The 19,790-nt window shown below is 42.3% G+C and overlaps 1 protein-coding gene across 3 annotated transcripts in view; it reads right to left on the bottom strand.

Annotated features, from left to right (window-relative positions):
* SNCAIP (synuclein alpha interacting protein) overlaps nucleotides 1–19,790 on the bottom strand; it is a 99,190-nt gene that overhangs the window by 55,842 nt on the left and 23,558 nt on the right. For 2 of the 3 annotated variants that reach the window (XM_051641927.1, XM_051641929.1), the window contains exons 1-3: nucleotides 7,824–7,849; nucleotides 7,045–7,114; nucleotides 492–594 (exon numbers count right to left, since the gene is read on the bottom strand). In XM_051641927.1, the coding sequence (XP_051497887.1) occupies nucleotides 492–548 (57 nt within the window). In that variant the 5' untranslated portion in view covers nucleotides 549–594; nucleotides 7,045–7,114; nucleotides 7,824–7,849. Of the gene's footprint in view, nucleotides 1–491; nucleotides 595–7,044; nucleotides 7,115–7,823; nucleotides 7,850–19,790 lie in introns of those variants that run through there. The other variant, XM_051641928.1, reaches the window with a different exon arrangement.

Raw genomic sequence — 19,790 nt, 5'->3', positions numbered from 1 at the left:
TCTACCATCTCACAGGTAGATACACCACACTTACTGATAAAATTTTGCTGTATTTGGAGATGGCCACTGGTGGAAAAGGCAGAGTAACAATTTACATGAAAAAGGATCAATTCAGAGGTGAGAGAGACAGGAGGTTTTTCACAACTGAAATACATTAGATTAAAAAAAGGATAAACATTTTGGTGTCTAAGGCTATCATTAGAGATCATATAACAGAGGAGATAAACTCAAGAATAAAACTCACTAATTAATCTGACTTGCAAGTAATTTTGCTGCCTGAAGGAGAGGAATGTAGTTTTTCTTACAAGCTTATTAGAGTTTTCTCTTACAAAGCATCTTATTTTATTGTATATCCATCCTATTTAAACATTCCTATATCTGACATCAAAAGGAGTGGAGCTTCTAACAACAGTTAGTATTGTTTGTTATATCAGGATTGAGATATCCAAGAAGATCTCAACTTGAGCAAATAAAGTAAGACTTGTACTTACCGATATATCATCACTAAAATCTATTTCATCCAAATCAAGGTATTCAGGGGCTTCCATTATTCTTCTATGGACATTTTGGGTGAGTCAGCACAGTAGTAAAGACCTAATTAAGAGAACAGAAATGGATTGTCTACTAAAGAGTCAAAACCACATAAAAATGGTTTAACAGTTGCTAGATTACTGAAATTTAACTTGTAAAGTCTTTGATGACTTAATCCTAAAAGCTAATTATGATTTTTCATCTCTACTCCACATATCATGAAGAAGCCATTTTCATTTTTAGGGAGAATAGCTAAGTGGTACTTGTACTGGAAGTAAAAAATAACTGATTCAGCATCTCTCAGTTCTCCCATAGGTTCTATATAGGTGTAAAGATGTAAGCTGTTGAGTACCCTCATGACCCTGCAACCATACCTGCACTATCTTCTCTTGGATGCTACTACTTTACTGGCCTGAACACAACTACTTCTGCTACTATAGTTTTCCTCTGCTCAAGAAGGCAGAAAAAAAATGAGAAGCATGCTGTGCACAGACAAAAAAATCTTATCACACCTTATCTCCACTTCTCCCTGCAAGCAGACTAAGACACAATCCTGTCACTTCCTTACAGACAGATGACTTACCTCTCTTCAGTCTGCAATTGCACTTCCTCCACAACAGAAACCAAGGCAAAACCAGAATTGCATCAATGTGCACTGATTCTTAGGGGCTTTAACCATTTCCTCAGAGCAAGGGAAAAAAGAAAGAAAACTCTTGCCAAGCAAGAAACTTGGCTGGAAAATTCAACATGTAATTCTGAATAAATGGAAGCTTAAAAAATTAGAAGATCAAAGACAATAAAACCCTCATTACTTTCTTAATCCTAACTAGAATGAACGTGTGTATTAGCACTACAGACACATACAACAAAAGTGAAAGTGGAAAAGTAAGCTATTTTAAAGAAAGCTGGCAAACAGCAATAGTGCATTTTCAAATAATGTGAGGCACTACGTAAGTGTTAAGTGTTACTATGGAAGCAAATTAAAATCCTTCTAGTAGTTGTACATAACAAAAGGAAATGCCTGAAGGAAAAAGAATACAAGCCCAGTTTATTAATGTGACAACTGCCAAGAAATATGTTTACGAATAATGAAGTCAGCTGTGTAGGTCTAAATAAAATCACTGTGTGAAACATTCATATGCAGTTAAGAACGTCCAAGGATATGTGGTTTGAAGAAAATTATTTTCTGCAGGTGTTACAGTTATTGGTGAAAAAACCCTCAGTCATGAATCTGCTTTGTAACAACCCACCCAGCACAAAGCTGATCTTAAGGCACCTGCTCTTGAAAAGATGTAAGAACAACCTCCAAAAGGGAAATCTACAGTTTTAAGCTGAAAGAGCTGGAAAAGCAAATTTTTTATTTCACATCAAGTTACTGAAAGTAAAAAACTATTCAGCATACTTTTATCCTTAAATGAAAAACAAAAAAGCATGGAGTTTTTTTTAGTCTATTAGGATATTTCTATTCATTGCAATACGAGAAGGAAGGAACTCCTGTAAAAACAACCTCAGCTGCCTATTAATGGCTTCACAGTAGATTTGACTGAAATAGTGGGAAAGGAGATGACTACAAAAAGGTAAAAACAGTATCAAGCTCTGAATCAAACTTGGTATGAGAAGGCAGAAGTGGCTATAATGTGAAAATAAACAGAAGTTCTTCGTCGTGAACAATTCCTAAATGTTGTTTATTCTAAGAGGCAACCACTAAAGTAATATAAAATCCTTGCAATGAAAGGAATTTGCTGTTGTGAAAAGGTGTGACACGTTCAAGTCTACAGATTCCTTTTCACACTAGAGGTCAGCCTCACCTCTGTGCCTGGGAAGATCATGGAACAGATCCTCCTAGAAGCTCTGACAAGGCACATGGAGGACAGGCAGGTGATTTGAGATAACCAGCATGGCTTTACTAAGGGCAAGTCCTGCCTAACCAACCTAGTGGCCTTGAACAATGGAGTGACTGCATCAGTGGACAAGGGAAGACCTGTGGATGTCATCTATCTGGACTTCTGCAAGACCTTTGACACACTCCCCCACAACATTCTTCTCTCTAAATTGGAGAGATATGGCTTAATGGGTAGACTATTCAGTGGATAAGGAATTGGCTGGATAGTCACATCCAGAGGGTAATGGTCAATGTCCAAATGGAGAGGGGTGATAAGTGGTGTCCCTCAGGGGTCCATAATGGGACCAGTGCTGCTTAGTATCTACATCAACGATATCGACAGTGGCATCGAGAGCACCCTCAGCAAGTTTGCTGATGACAGAAAGCTGCGTGGTATAGTCAATATGCCAGAGGGATGAGATACTACCCAGAAGGACTTGGACAAGCTAGAGAAGTGGGCCCATGTGAACCTCATGAGGTTTAACAAGGCCAAGTGCAGGGTCCTGCACCTGGGTATGGGCAATCCTCATTATCAATACAGGCTGGGGGATGATGTGATAGAGAACAATCCTGCAGAAAGAGAGCTGGGGATATTGGTGGACAAAAAGTTGGACACAAGCAAACAATGTGCACTTGCAGCCCAAAGAGCCAATCGCATCCTGGATTGCATCAAAAGAACTGTGGCCAGCAGGTCAAGGGATGTGATTCTGCCCCTCTGCTCTGCTCTGGTGAGACCACACCTGGAGTACTCTGTCCAGTTCTGGAGCCCCCAACACAAAAGAGACATAGACCTGTTGGAATGAGTCCAGAGAAGAGTCACAAAAATGACTAGAGTACCTCTCCTATGAAGACAGGCTGAGAGAGTTGGGATTGTTAAGCCTGGAGCGAAGCAAGCTCCAGGGAGATCTTATAGCAGCCTTCCAGTACCTGAAGGGGCTATAGGAAAGCTGGGGAGGGACTGTTTACAAGCATGTGTAGCAAGAGGATGTGGGATAACAGTCTTAAACTAGAGAAGGGTATATTTAGACTAGACTTTAGGATGAAGTTCTTTACCATGAGGGTGGTGAAGCACTGGAAAAGGTTGCCCAGAGAGGTATTGGAGGCCTCATCCCTGGAAACATTCAAGGTCAGGTTTGAGCAGGCTCTAAGCAACCTGATCTGCTCAAAAAGGTCCCTACACAACGCAGGGGGAGCTGGATTAGATGACCTTTAAAGGTCCCTTCTCACCCCATATATTTTATGATTCTGTGATTCTATGAATTTGTTTTCTCAGCCAAAAATTATGATACATTTTTGAATGTTTATGCTTTAACAAGTTACATTTGGGTGACAGCACAGTTTACTTGTGGCAAAGTTCATTGTCACTGTTTTGGGTTTGCCTGGCAAGGTTGGGTAATGGGGCTTTATAAGGGCGGTTTCTGTGAGAAGATGCCAGAGCTGCCCCCATGTTTGAAAGAGCCAATGCCAGCCAGCTCCAAGATGGACCTGTTGCTGGCTAAGGCTGAGCTCATCAGCAATGATGGTTGGACCTCTGGGATGACATATTTGAGAAGGGAAAAAAAACCTGCTATGCTACAGCAGCTGGGAGAGAGGAGTAAGAATATTTAAGAGAAAACCATACAGACACCAAGGTCAGTGAAGAAGGAGAACGAGGAATCTCTAGACCAGATTCTTCTGCAGTCCCTGGAGAAAACCCTGGTGAGGCAGGTTGTCCCCCTGCAGCCCATGGAGGGTCACAGTGGAGCAGATATCTACCTGCAGCCTGTGGAGAATGCCATGCCAGGGGGTGTTACCCCGTGGGAAGACCACACGGTAGCAGGCTACTGGCAGGACATGTGGCATCATGGAGTAAAGCCCACACTGGAGCAAGCTTGCTGGACCCTATAGGGGACCCATGCTGGAGCAGTCTGTTCCTGAAGGACTGCACCCCATAGGAAGGACTCACACTAGAGCAGTTTGTGAAGAACTGTAGCCCATGGGAAGGACTTGTGTTGGAGGAGTTCATGGAGGACTGATTCCCATGGGAGGGACCTCATTCTGGAGCACAGGAATAGAGTCAGGAGGAATGAGTGAGGAATGAGGAAGTTTCAAGGTTAAAGACATCTATGGACTGTACCATGTACACATACTAAAAACAAACCAAAGCTTCACTGAGTTTCAGTTTTCCGCTGGAATTAAATGGATTAACAACCTGCCCACACAGTATGTTTAAAAATCAATGGTGACACCCAGTAATAGGATAAGAAACAATGGGTATAAGCTAGTACACAGGAAGTTCCACCTCAACATGAGGAAAAACTTCTTACTGTGAGGGTGACAGAGCACTGGAACAGGCTGCCCAGAGAGGTTTAGGAGTCTCCTTCTCTGGAGGCTTTCATGACCTGTCTGGATGCATTTCTGTGTGTGACCTGCCCTAGATTCCGTGGTGGTCCTGCTCTGGCAGGGGGTTGGACTCAATGATATCTAGAGGTCCCTTCCAACCCCTAAGATCTTATTATTCTATGACTCTATGAAATGATAAAATAAATCTATCCTAAACATGCCAAATAATAAACCAGAATCAATAAGTGACTTAAGGATTTTATTTTGTATTTACTATTGATTGATTCGGGTAAATAAAAAAAAAATAATTTAAAAAATCCATAGCTTTAATAAAAGAACTACTATTTCTGCTTACTACGTATCTCAAGATTTTAGAACAATAAGATCTCAACCTTTCAGACTTATGAGAGAATCACAGAACAGTTTGGGTTGGAAGGGACCTTAAAGACCATGTAGTTCCAACCTCCCCACCATGGGCAAGGACACCTCCCAGTAGATCAGGTTGTGCAAAGCCCCATCCAACCTGCCCTTGAACACTTCCAGGGATTGGACTTCTACAGCTTTCCTCAGCATCCTATGCCAGTGTCTCACTATCCTCAAACTAAATTATTTCTTCCTAATGTTTAACTTATATGTAGCCTTTTCCAGTTTAAAGTAATTCCCCCTTGTCCTATCACTAGAATCCCCTGTAAAAAGTCCCTCCCCAGCTTTCCTGTGGGCCCCCTCCAGGTACTGGAAAGGCCGCTATAAGGCCTCCCTGGAGCTTTCTCTTCTCTAGGTTGAACAACCCCAACTCTCTCAGCCTGTCTTCATAGGATAGGTGCTCCAACCTTCTGATCACCTTCATGGTCTCCTCTGATCTCACTCCAGGAGCTTCATGTTCTTCTTATGTTAGGCATTCCAGAACTGGACACAGTACACAAGGTGGGTTCTCAGCAGAGCAGAGAAGAAGGGAAGAATCACCTCCCTTGACTTGCTGGCCACACTTCTTTTGATGCAGCCCAGGGCACGGTTGGCTTTCTGGGCTGCAAGGGCACATGGCCAGCTCATGTTGAACTTCTCATCAACCAAAACCCCCAAGTCCTTTTCCTCAGGGCTGTTCTCAATCCCATCTCTCAAGGTAGTCAGGGTCCCTCTGGATGGCATCTGTTCCCTCCAGCATGTTGACCACACCACACAGAGCGGTATAATCAACGAACTTATTGAGGGCGCACTCAATCCCATCATCCATGTTGCTGACAAAAGACATTAACCAGCACCAGTCCCAGTACTGACCCTTGAGGAATGTCAGTTGTCACCGGTCTACACTTGGACATCATGATGCTGACCACTACTTTTTGAGTGTGACCAGCCAGTCAATTCCTTATCCACAGGGTGGTCTGTCAATCAATTCCATATGTCTCCAATTTAGAGACTAGGATGTCATGTGGGACATCCCACTTTGCACAAGTCCAGGTAGATGATGTCAGTTGCTCTCCCCTTGTCCACCAAAGCTCTGACCCCATTGTAAAAAGCCCCCAGATTTGTCAGGCATGATTTGCCCTTGGTGAAGCTGTGCTGGTTGCCATCAACCACCCCCACATTCTTCATTTGTCTTAGCAGAGCCTTCAGGAGGATCTGCTCCATGATCTTGCTCAGCACAGTTTTGAGACTGACCAGCCTGTAGTTCCCCTGGTCTTCCTTTTTTCCCTTTCTGAAAATGGGGGTTATGTTTCCCCTTTTCCAGTCAGTGAGAACTTCACCAGACTGCCAGACTTGCTCATGGAAAGCAGCTTTGCAGCTTCATCCTCCAGATCCCTCAGGAGCAGTGGATGGATCTCACCAGGTCCCTTGCACTTGTGCGCTGTCAGGTTCCTTAGATGGTCTCAAACCCACTCTTCTGCTACAATGGGCAGATCTTCCTTCTTCCAGTCCTTGTCTTTGCCTTCTACAACTTGAGTGGTGTGGCCAGAGCCCTTGCTAGTGAAGACTGAGTCAAAAAAGTCATAGAGTAACTCACCCTTCTCCATATTCTGCAAAAACAGCTCTCTTGTTTCCTTCTGGAGAGGTCCCATATTTTCCCTAGTCTTTCTTTTATCACTGTAAAAGCTTTTCTTTTGACTGTTGATGTCCTTGGTCAGATTTAATTCTATCTGGGCTTTAGCTTTCCTAACCTGATCCCTGGTAAAATGTATTTGATAAAGGATTTTAATTTATGTTTTAGTCCTAAAATGTAAGAAGCCACTGAAGCAAAAAAAAAAAAAAAAAGAGCTGCATCCATCCATGGCTGAAAAACTGAGAGATGTACAAATAAGACGTACAAAACTCACCATGCCAGTCCAAAGCGCTGCAACATTACTTCCCCAAAATGCTATCTTCTGTCTTCTCAAAATATGAAGTCTAGGAAACACACAAAGGATGAAGAGGAAGTTGGTAACACAACACACTTTCTCTATGGAAAACTTCTGCAGTTAGCGTTCACTTACATGTAAAGAAATGACGAGAGACTCATGCATTCTATTTGCTAGAATATTTTCATTTTTTTCTTGATGAGGTAAAACTGGACAACAACCCAGGACAAATATTATGACCAAAGAAGACTTCCTGTGACTATATTTAGTCTTACTCTAGAGGTGCACTGTTTTGATACAATTTAGCACAGTAGAACTGCAGCAAGAATAAGTCAAACCATATGGTAAGGATAGTACTCAGAGTTGTGGCTATTTTGAGACTTTTGCAATGGCTGAATCCAGTCCGTTATCAGAAATATAAACGATCTGAATAGCATCCACTAGCAGATCATAAGCACAACTGGTAAAATTCAACGTAAAAATAACTGCAACCAAAAGTGAGGAGAAAAAAAAAAAGTTTTTTTCATACTTTCATTAAATAGTTCCACTAGGAGAAATCATGTAACTAAAAATTACCACACAGAAATGTCTTAATAGCAGTATTGGTATAATATATAATAACATATTGTATATGTTGCATTATTCTCTGCACACACTAAAACTCCTCTCTAGACTGATGGTCTGCATTACCTACAGGTAAAATGCTAACATCGTTCACAGATTTTTCTAAGATAGATTAAGCCTTGGATATGTCTCACCACACAGCCTGAAAAACCAGTCACACCAACAATAATCCTCGAAGGGCTGGTGTGTCCTTTGACGATGAAGAAGACTCAAGATGGGATCAGCAAGAATGCTTTAAAAGCCAGTCTTGCCACTGACTTTTTATTGTGAAGCCAATGGCTATTGTCTTATCCACAGTAATGCACACCAGGCAAGAACAAGGCCATACAGGTGAGCATTTGCTATCTGTCAGCTAACCAAGCGAGTGAAGAGACTGGTACAGCAGGCAAAAAGCAGGCAAGTATCAGGTTCAGTTTCTTGTTGTTTACTCAATGCAAAACTGTGGAGTAAAAAGACATACATTATTTTTTGTGACCTCTTTGCAACAAGGTTGTAGTGAATTCAGTAGCTTCAGAAAGGAATCTGATCCAGTACCTCAGCCAAAAAGAGTCTCAGTGTTGCATGTGAAAGACTAAATCCAAGAAGAAGCACAAAGGAAATGTTTTTTTATTGAGCCAAAACAAAACAACTAATTGATGATGCTTTATTATGATTATTTATGAATACAGAAATAATAATAAGAAAAAATAATCAAAAGATCTGCTGCAAATTAAATATCTACTTCAGTTATAACTCTCAGAAATCCTCCTAAATGCACATGAGATTTTGTTTTCCACATCTCAGAACTACTATACCAGAATATTTTTGGATTTATTTAAACTTTCAATCAAATATAAAGTAAATCAGATGTAAATACTTCTATAGTGGTTGGCAAAAGGCTGTCTTCCTAAGCACAGTTAATATTAAAGATTTAGGCTTTAAATGCCTTGACAATTGCTTTTTAATTTCAGAATAAGGTTACATTTTACAATTATAGGTCTGAGATAACAACACAAACATACTGCCCTGTCCTAAGTATCAGAGACTATAGTAGCTCAAGATGAACAAGATTTACAGGCAGAAAGGAAAGACCTTGTATCTTTAATTTAAGCACACAGTATGTGTTTCAAGTAATGCTTGAAATCTGGTAAGCATATTGCACTGTAACAGTGAAGTTCTACCAAAAATTAATTTGACTTTGTAACTCAATTTACTACACAGTATAAGGAAAGCACTACAGTATGATCAGGAGTACAGCCATAATTAGGTGAAATTGGAGCTGCACTATTGAATGAAAGCAAGAAAGCTGGGCCACCAGGTTCTAGCAAAGCTAGTCTCAGCTAACACCACTTCCTCTCCAGCTATCATGTTTCTTACCGCCTAGCTGTGTATTGTCTCATATTAAAGACAGATACTGTGTAGTCACTCTACATTCGTATGTTTTTTTTAGTATAGCCTGTGTCCTTGTCCCTTAACAGAGCTCCATGATACGAGAATAATCCAATTGAATAACATTGTGTGAATACACTGCAAAGGACTCCCAAAGAGGTCATATCTGAAACTTTGTAGGAGATCCCCAAGACAACTGAAAATCTTTATTCACCAAATACAGGTGGAGCCTCCGTAGGTGATAAATTTAGAACAAAAGGAGAGAGCATTAAAGACATAGCAAGCTTGCAATTTAATATTTATAGACCAGGAATGGAACGGAACGGAATGGAATGGAACAGAATATTTCAGTTGGAAGGGACTTAAAATGATCATCTAGTCATGAACAATATTTACATTTAATACTACACATACGTGCACTCTTAGAAGAAGACCTCAGCTTCTCATTCATATATATATCATTGTCTTCCTTACATCTAATGGGAAAATTACTTGGATACGATCAATAAAGATTCCAGCACATGACTTTGAGAATGTGAAGAGAAACACTGCAGTTCAGATGGAGGCTCATTTCCTTTTCAAGCATAATACTTTAGCTTCATGCATTCAAATAAAATGAAAACATGACATATGGTTAGACTATATTGACACTTTTAAGTCCTATAAAGGGTTGTGATATTACAATGCAGTCTCAAATGCATTATGCAACCAACTTTTGTTACCTTCTAGGGCTCCCAAAGTATTTTTTATAATCATATAAAATAACATTTTTCCTATTACTCATCATGCTCAGTGTCTGGATTGCCTCTTACTGACTGAGCACCTCTTTTGTACAAGTTTGTTTTATTTACTTTTCTTCCTTCTATGTAAGCCAAGAAAAATATATTATGCAAGGGAAATTATCTCTCAAGTCAAGTTTTAAGTATAAAAATATAAAGGGAAGTCTCAATTGTAGGGGGAGATTTTGAAGAGTAAAGGTGAATTTTATATAAAAATTTATTGCAAAAAAAAAGTTAACGGCAAGGCTGAAAAATTATACAATATATTAAAGTGAAGAAATTAATTCTGAGACCAGGATTACCTTACACCTTATCACATATATTCAGAAGTTTTTCTGAGTTTAAAAGTTCACAGCAGCAATTCATAATAGTATGATGCTTCTAGTGCAAGTCAAAATAAAAGCACTGCTTTTAATCAACACATAAGTATCATCAGTGCACAAGCTACACTTATAGGACAGGGAGAAGGAATGCAGCAAAGCACAACAATTTTCCAAGACCAAAAGATGCTATTTTTAAGATTTAACTTCAGGAAAACTCCACATTCCAGACATGCAGAAACAATCCACCCAAAGTCCCGGAGAGGGACAAATATTGAGCCCACTTCTGTTCCTAATGAAGCAAATGCATATTTGGCACTGGTTTTGGACAAGAATAAATGTATTTTTTTCTGGTCAAACATAACCAAACTTCTCCTAGTCATCTACCTAGACCTCAAGATCATATATTCATCCAAAAGCAATCCTACGGAGTCTTAAGGGAGATGATTTTGAAGAAGTCACGTGGAAGTAGGTAATAATGTATGGTTTACTTACTCTTATCTTCAATCCAGATAAATTGCCCAGGAAATTTATCACACCTTGAAGCATTTTAACATCAAGTATTTTTAACAATTACAGTGACTGACACTATGCAGGCTGTAAGTAATAAGTACATCAGGATGAAGACTGAAGATAAAGTATGCTTATCAAGACACAGTTCCTCATAGCACACTGAATAGTACTGCGCATAATTTACCATCAAGGCGAAGTCGTACTCCAAGGATGACATCTGAGCCCCAGTAAAGTACAAGCAAGCTTTGCCATTAATATCAGTGAGCCCAAGTTTTTAGTAGTAAGACCAGTTATGTTTAGGGAATCAAACTCCCTAAGCAAGGGTACAGGGACCAGGAGCAGAGCAATCCCCCCACAATCCAGGAGGAGATGGTCAGTGACCTTCTATACCATGCAGATAGGCACAAATCTATGGGGCTGGATGGGATCTACCCAAGAGTGCTGAAAGAGCTGGTGGAGGTGTTAATGAAGCCACATGCTGTCATTTATTAGCAGTCCTGGCTGACTGGGGAGGTACCAGCAGACTGGAAATCAATGTTACTCCCATATGCAAGAAGGGATGAAAGGATGATCTGGGAAATTACAGGCCTGTTGGTCTGACTTCAGTACCAAGGAAGCTAATGGAGTAGATCATCCTGAGTACCATTATGCAGTGCATGCAGAACAACCAGGTGATCAGGCCCAGTCAACATCGGTTCATGAAGGGCAGGTCCTGTCTGACTAAGCTGAAATTCGCAGATGACACTAAGCTGGGTGAGAGTGTCATAGAATCATAGAATAATCCTGGCTGGAAGAGACCTTGAAGGTCATCAAGTCCAACCACAACCTAAATCACCCTACCATAAGCTAATTTACCAGTTCAGTGCTTAAATCATGTCCTTAAGCACTACATCTACATTTCTTTTAAAAACCTCCATGGATGGTGGCTCCACCACCTCCCTGGGCAGCCTGTTCTAGTGTCCAAACACTGTTTTGGTAAAAAAATTATTTCTAATATCCAGTTTAAAACTCCCCTGATGCAGTTTCAGGCCATTTCCTCTCATCCTGTCACTATTCACTTGAGAGAAGAGGCCAGTTCCCACCTCTCTACAACCTCCTTTCAGGTAGTTGTAGAGAGCAATGAGGTCATTCCTCCTCTTCCTCAAGCTAAACAATCCCAGTTCCTTCAGCCTCTCCTCATAGGGCTTATTCTCCAGACTTTTCACCAGCTTGGTAGGTCTTCTCTGGACAGACTCCAGCAACTCGACACCCCTCTGGTTATGAGGGGACCATGAACTGCACACAGTACTCAAGGTGCAGCCTCACCAGTGCCGAGTACAAGGTCACAATCACCTCTCTACTCTGGCTGGCCTCACTATTCCTGATGCAGGCTAGGATGCTGTTGGCCTTCTTGGCCACCTGGGCACACTGCTGGCTCATGTTAAGTTGGCTGCCAACCAGCACCCCCAGGTCCTTCCCTACCATGGAGCTTTCCAACTACTCATCCCCAAGCCTGTAGCTTTCTATGGGGTTGTTGTGACCAAAGTGCAGCACTTGGCACTTGGCCTTCTTAAACCTCATATAATTGGCCTTGGCCCACTGATCCAGTCTGTCCATATCTCTCTGCAAAGCCTTTCTACCCCCAAGCAAATTGACACTTCCTCCCAGCTTAGTGCAAACTTACTTAGGAAGCACTCAATTCCCTCATCTAGACCATTGACAAAGATATTGAACAAGACTGGACCCAAAACTGACCCCTGGGGGACACCACTGGTGACCAGCCACCAGCTGGATCCAACTCCATTCACTACAATTCTCTGGGCTCGGCCAGCCAGCCAGTTTTTTACCCAGCAGAGAGTGTACCTGTCTACGCCATGAGCCACCAGCTTCTCTAGGAGAATGCTGTGAGGGGTGGTGTCAAAGGCCTTTCCAAAGTCCAGACAGACAACATCCACAGCTCTTCCCTCATCCACCAGGCAGGTCACCTCATCGTAGAAGGAGATCAGGTTGGTCAAGCAGGACCTGCCTTTCCTGAAAGCATGCTGGCTGGGCTTGATCCCCTGGCTGTCCTGCACTTGCCATGTGAGCGCACTCAAGATAAGCCTCTCCATGATTTTCCCTGGTACTGAGGTCAAGCTGACAGGCCTGTAGTTCCCTGAATCCCTCTTCAGGCCCTTCTTGTAGATGGGCATCACACTGGCAAGCCTCCAGTCATCTGGGACCTCCCCTGTTATCCAGGGCTGTTGGTAGATGATGGAGAGAGGCTTGGCAACCTCCTCTGCCAGCTCTGCTTGAGGGCAGGGAGGCTCTGCAGAGGGATCTGGACAGGCTTGACTGTTAGGCCAATTGCATGAGTTTCAATAAGGCCAAATGTCGGGTCCTGCACTTTGGCCACAACAACCCCAGCAGCACTACAGGCTTGGGGAGGAGTGGCTGGAGAGCTGCCCAGCAGAGGGACATGGGGGTGTTGATTGATAGCTGGTTGAACATCATGCACGAGTAGCCCAGGTGGCCAAAGGGGGTAATGGCATCCTGGCCTGCATCTGGAAGAGTGTGACAAGCAGGACCAGGGAGGTGATCCTGTCCCTCTACTCAGCCTTGGTAAGGCTGCACCTTGAGCACTGTGTGCAGTTTTGGGCACCACAGTATAGGAAGGACATTGAGGTGCTGGAGAGGGTGAAGAGAACGGCAACTATGCTGATGAGGGGTCTGGAGAACAGGTTTTATGAGGAGAGGCTGAGGGAGCCTGGGCTGTTCAGCCTGGAGAAGAGGCTGAGGGGAGACCTCATTGCTCTCTACATCTACCTGAGAGGAGGCTGTGGTGAGGTGGGTGTTGACCTGTTCTCCCTAGTGACTAGTGATAGGACAAGAGGAAATGCGGTCAGTTTGCATCAGAGGAGGTTCAGATTGGATATAAGGAAAAATTTCTTCACAGAAAGAGTGGTGAGTGATTGGAACAGGTTGCCTGGGGAGGTGGTGGAGGCACTGTCCCTGGAGGTGTTCAACAAATGGGTAGATATGGTGTTTTGGGAGAATGTTCTGTAGTTAGGAGTTGTAGGACAGATGGTTGGACTTGATGATCTTGAAGGTCTTTTCCAACCTTGATGATTCTGTGATTCTGAGAATATGTCAACTACCTTAAGGCCAGGAGTGTCTATTCGGCTGTTAGAAGGTATTTCCTTCTTGCTTTTCTAAACACTACCCCTTTTAATGCTCTCTTAAATAACCATTACATTTAATGTTAAAGACAGTGATTGTACATCTTCATTTCCAAAACAAAACAGCAACCTAACAAAAAGAAATCAGTATTCAGGCTACTGACTGATGTGACTAACTGAAGACTTGTTTTTACTGTAACACAACTTAAAAGACATCTGCTCACAGAAAACCACCCCAGACTTCTCATAACAAAACTATCCTTTCCACCCACATTTCCTTCAACATTCAAACATAAAGAAAACTGGGCTCCAAACATTCCGACAAAACCTATGCATTTAAGCATTCTGGAATGAGGCCTAAAAAATTAAACTTTTTTGTTTCAATTACCCTTGAAGGAGAAACCTTAAGAGTTGGAAATTAATAGCCGTTTTTTCAAAACTGAAACAGCTTTCATGATTTAAGAACTGTGCAAAAGCTAATGCACTGTCTCCTTAATTTTAGTGACAGAATCAAAACAAACAATAGGACAACTGATCTGTTGAAAAAGAGATATTTCATTGGTTGTATGTGATTAACGTACGGGTTTATTCCCTTTGAACCACTACAAGACTATTTGATCTTATTATGAAATATCCTACAGTCTTGCAATATTAATATGCTTACTTCGTTTTCTCTAGCTTATATGGCAACTCTTTCAGTAATTTCACACCAGGTAACTCTTTCTATGGGTTTAAAGACTCACCAAGACCCAGATCAAACAACTCTCCTCTGTAAATGACATATGTACATTCATGTATAAGTGGAGGGAAAGAGTAGACAGAAACCTCACTAGAACACACAGCAAGTGTTGTTACATGCTGTTGGATTACCACAACTTTTTTCTGTAATGCCACTGTTTGCTGTGATTGAGTGACAACAGCATCCAGAGCTGCTGCCTTGGAGACAACCCACATCTAAATCTAAGAAAAGCAGGTGGTGGGATTTACAACTTCTAACATCTTAACTTTTGCATTACCAGTGGAACCTGGTCTGGTTCTGCCACTTACCTGCTTGCCAACTTGTGCTAATAAGAAAAATAAGAAAAACACTTTAATCAGCTTCTACTGTCTCAAGTGCACTGCAGCAACATCTCTTCCTCTTCACTGTGACGTTTTTATACTTCAAAGAACGACAAAAGCACAGAATTGTCATAGGTGCAAAAGAACTCTAAGATCACAGAGTCCAACTGTCTACCAAGGCAAAAGAAAACAACAAAGAAACAAACAAAAGAACCCAACCCTCCTCCAAAACCATAACCACACACTCCATAGAACCAACAACAACACACAAATCACAAAAAAACCCACCATGCATGCTAGAGCATGCACTCAAGTGCCAACAACAAGAAGGGTTTCTTTCAGTACATTAATATAAAAAGGAAGACTAGGGGAAATGTAGGCCTGCTGATGAATGAGACAGGTGCCCTAGTGGTAGAAGACACAGAGAAGGCGGAGGTACTGAATGCCTTCTTTGTTTCAGTCTGCACTGCTATATCTGACCCTCTTGACTCCCAGGCCCTAGAAGAAAGAGATGAGGTCTGAAGAGAGGAAGAATTTCCATTGGTAGAGTAGAACCAGGTTAGATGACACTGAGCCAAACTGGACAGCCATAAATCACAAGTTCTGAGAGAGCCGGCAGATGTTATTGTTAAGCCACCCTCTATCATCTTTGAGACATCATGGATAACAGGAGAGGTGCCTGAGGATTGGAGGAGGGCCAATGTCACTCTAGTCTGCAAAAAGGGTAAGAAGAAGGACTGAGGGAACTACAGGCTGGTTCGTCTCACCTCTGTTCCTGGTAAGGTGTTTGAACAAATGGTTCTGGATGTTATCTCAAAGCGTGAAAGCAAAGAATGTCATTGGGAGTAGTCAACAAGGATTCACCAAAGGGAAATCATGCTTGACCAATCTGCTAGCCTTCTATGATGACATAACTGGTTGGCTGGATGAGGGGAGAGCAGCAGATGTCACCTACCTTGAGGTCAGGAAGGCTTTTGATACTGTCTCCTGTAACATCATCATTAGGAAACTGAGGGAGTGTGGGCTAGATGAGTGGACAGTAAGGTGGATTGAGAGCTGGCTGTGTGACAGAACTCAAGAGGGTTGTGATCAATGGAGCAGGGTCAAGTTGGAGGCCTGTAACCAGTGGTGTCCCCCGGGGATCAGTACTCCATTCAATCTTGTTCAACATATTCACCAGTGACCTGGACAAGGGGACAGAGTGTATCCTCAACAAGTTCACTGATGATACCAAACTGGGAGCGGTGGCTGACACTCCAGAGGGCTGTGCTTCCATCCAGCATAATCTGGACAGGCTGGAGAGCTGGGCAGAGAGGAACCTAATAAGGTTCAAAAAGGGAAAGTGTACGGTTTTGCACGGGGGCGGAAGAACCCCATGCACCAATATAGGCTAGGGGTAGACCTGCTGGAAAGCAGTTCTGGGAGTCCTGGTTGATAGCAATTTATCCATGAGTAAGCAATGTGCCCTTACTGCCAAGAAAGCCAATGGAATCATGGGGTACAGAAGGAAGAGTATGGCCAGTAGGTCAAGTGAGGTCATTCTCTCCCTCTACTCTGCCCTGATGAGGCCTCAGCTGGGATAATGCATCCAGTTCTGGGGTCCCTGTCTCAAGAGAGACAGGGAACTACTAGAGAGTCCAGCGAAGGGCAACAAATATGGCTGGGGGGTTGGAGCATCTTTCTTATGAGGAAAGGCTGACAGAGCTGGGACTCTTCAGCCTTAAGAAAAGAAGGCTGAGGGGAGATCTTATTCATGACTGTAAGTATCTAAAGGGTGGGTGCAAGCAGGATGGAGCCAGATTCTTTCCAGTAGTTCCCAGTGACAAGATGAGGGGCAATGGGCAGAAGCTGGAACATAGGAAGTTCCATTTAAATATGAGGAAAAACTTTGTTATGGTGAAGGTCACAGAGCACTGGAACAGGCTGCCCAGGGAGGTTGTGGAGTCTCCTTCTCTGGAGACATTCAAGACCCACCTGGATGCAGCCCTGAGTAATGTGCTCTAGGGGATCCTGCTTTAGTGGGGGAGTTGGACTAGATGATCTCTAGAGGTCCCTTCCAACTCTGACAATTCTTTGATTCTCCAAACTAAACAATCAAGTTCTCTCAGGCTTTCCTCACAGGACTTGCTCTCTAGACCCTTCACCAGCTTCATTGGCCTTATCTGGACATGCTCCAACAACTCAATGTCCTTCCTGTAGTGAGGGGCCCAGAACTGCAGACAGTACTTGAGGTGCAGCCTCACCAAGGACAAGTAAAGGGGCATGATCACTTCTCTACTTCTGCTGGCCGCACTATTCTTGATGCAGGCCAGGAGCTGTTGGCCTTCCTGGCCACTTGGGTACACGCTGGCTCATATTCAGCTGGCTGTCAACCAGTACCTCCAGGTTCTTTTCCACTGGGCAGCTCTCCAGCCACTCTTCCCCAAGCCTGTAGCATTGCCTGGGGTTGTTATGACTGAAATGCAAGACCTGGCACTTGGCCTTATTGAACCTCATACAATTGGCCTTGGCCCATCAATCTGAGTCTGTCCAGGTCCCTCTGCAGAGACTTCCTACTCTCAACCAGACTGATGCCCCCAACCAACTTGGTTGTCATCTGCAAACTTACTGAGGAAGCACTCAATCCCCTCATCTAGATGATTAATAAAGATATTGAACAAATACTTCTCACAGACAGGGACCACAAAGTAACTTTAACCAGTAATTTCTACAAGCTCATTCCTTATTTAGCAATTTTCCATATTAAAAAAATAATAATAAAAAAAAACTATTTTACCCCTGAGGGAAGATAAAATGAAACAATGCACTGTTCATTCTTCTCAGCCATTTTCTTTTTGTTAAAGGGCATTAAACTAGTCAAGTGTGGAAAATATCCTCTAGCTCTACTTTCCACTGCTGCTTTCATCCCACTTACCTACCTCCTGCCAGCCACTGACCCTATTTGGCATGATGACTGCTCCCTTAACTTGCTTTAAAAGGGTCTTTAAATGGTAATGAGCCTCTGCTTCTTCCTTTAAACTGTTCTGTGAATACGTATCTAACCACATGGTATCTTCAGATACAGTTCCTTTTAAAAATGAATTTGTTTGGTTTTCCCATTAAATATTTTGTGATTGTGTGACTCTAAAATGACAGCGATTCTGCTTAATGTAGAGAGTAATAGTTCCCAAAGCTCTGTTAGAGAAGAAATACCAATGTCCATTTAAAATATCTGTTTGCAAATTTAATAAACAGTCATCTGGAGGTATATGAAACAGTGACCAAAAAAAAGCAAGCTACTGTTTGATAGCATTATTATTCAGATATGAAATGACCACTTTTTCCACTCAGAAAAGCGATCAGCATCTTCCCCATCGAATATACTCCATTTTCTCATATTAAATGTTCCAGTGGTTTAAAAATAAATAAATAAATAGATGCTTGAGACAAACAGTGCACTTCCAAGCAGAAACTTTAAAAGCAAAGACTGAATTTAAGAAATATTTTTCCATCAACAAAAATAAATTTTCAGAAAATTAAATAATTTTCTCAAAGGAACAAGTGAGAAAATGAGCAAAGACATTTTTAACAGCTGTGTATATCCTCAGGAATATAGATAGATCTACATTACTTCCCAAAAGAATATAAAGATTAAAGAATAGAATGTCTTAGGCTGAGAGAGTCTGTCAGATAATTTAGTCCAACTTGTCTGCTCATGCTAGAGCAGGTTAAGCCCAGGACTGTGTCCAGCTGGATTCTGAGTACCTCCAAGGATGGAGACTCCATAGTCTCTAGGCAACCTGTGCCAGGGTTTGATCAGCCTCACAGTAAAGAAAAAAACAAAACTGTTTTCTTCTGTTTGGATGGAATTTCATGTGTTTATATTTGTGCTCATTGTCTCTTTTTCTGTCAGTGGGCACCATAAAGAAGAGCCTCAGTCTCTCTTCTTAATTCTATCCCATCAAGTATTTCTACAAATTGGTAACATTCTCCTTATCCTTCCCTCTTCCAGGCTCTAAAGTCCCTGCCCCCTCAGCCTCTGTTCATATTAAAAGAGGCTCTTGTCCTTTAATCATCTTTGTGTCTCTGTGCTGGACTTACTTCAGTAAGTCTATACCTGTCTTGCACTGGGGAGCTCAGAATTGGACCCAGTACTCCAGGTGTGGCCTCATAACGTCTGACTAGAGAGGAAGGACCACTTCTCTTGACTTGCTGGCAATAAAGGGACATATTTCTGGCTCATGGTCAGATTGGTGGCCACAAGGACCGCCAGGTCCTTCTCTGCAGAGCTGATTTCCAGCAGGTTGGCTCCCAGCATGTACTGGTGTGTGGCATTACTCCTCTTAAAAAGTAGTAAGACTACACCCTGTCCCTTTGCCCAGTTCTGTTTAACTGCTAATATGAAGGTTTTAAGCAGTACTGGCACCATTACTGACCACTGGGGTAGACCATTAGTGACTCACCACCAACTAAACTTCGTGTTGTTGATCACAAGCCTCTTGGCTCAGTCACTCAGACAGTTTAGAATCCATTTTCCTGACCATTTATTTCACTTCACTTTGTCTGCTTGTCTGTAAGGATGTTATGGAAGATAGTGTCAAGTCTTAGTAATCAACACCCACTGCTCTCCTGTCATCCGCCAAGCTAATAACCAAATCACAGAACACTGTCAGGTTGGTTATGCATTGTTTCCCCTTCATAAATCACTACTGGCTACTCTAAATTACTTTTTTGCACTTCATGTGTTTGAAAGTGCCTTCCGGGAAGATTCTCTCCATCACCTTACAAGAGATTGAGGTGAGGCTGATCAGTGCATTTTTACCCAGGTTTTCCATCTTGCCTTTCCTGAAGACAGGAGTGACATTTGGTCTCCCTCAGTCCTCAATCACCATGACTTTTCAAAGATAACTGAGAGTGATCATGTATCAACATCAGCCATCTCAATC

Source organism: Apus apus, chromosome Z, assembly GCF_020740795.1.
Source record: "Apus apus isolate bApuApu2 chromosome Z, bApuApu2.pri.cur, whole genome shotgun sequence".
NCBI classification, from domain to species: domain Eukaryota; kingdom Metazoa; phylum Chordata; class Aves; order Apodiformes; family Apodidae; genus Apus; species Apus apus.
Note: the sequence above shows the minus strand (reverse complement) of the source record. Positions and strands in the feature narration are given on the sequence as shown.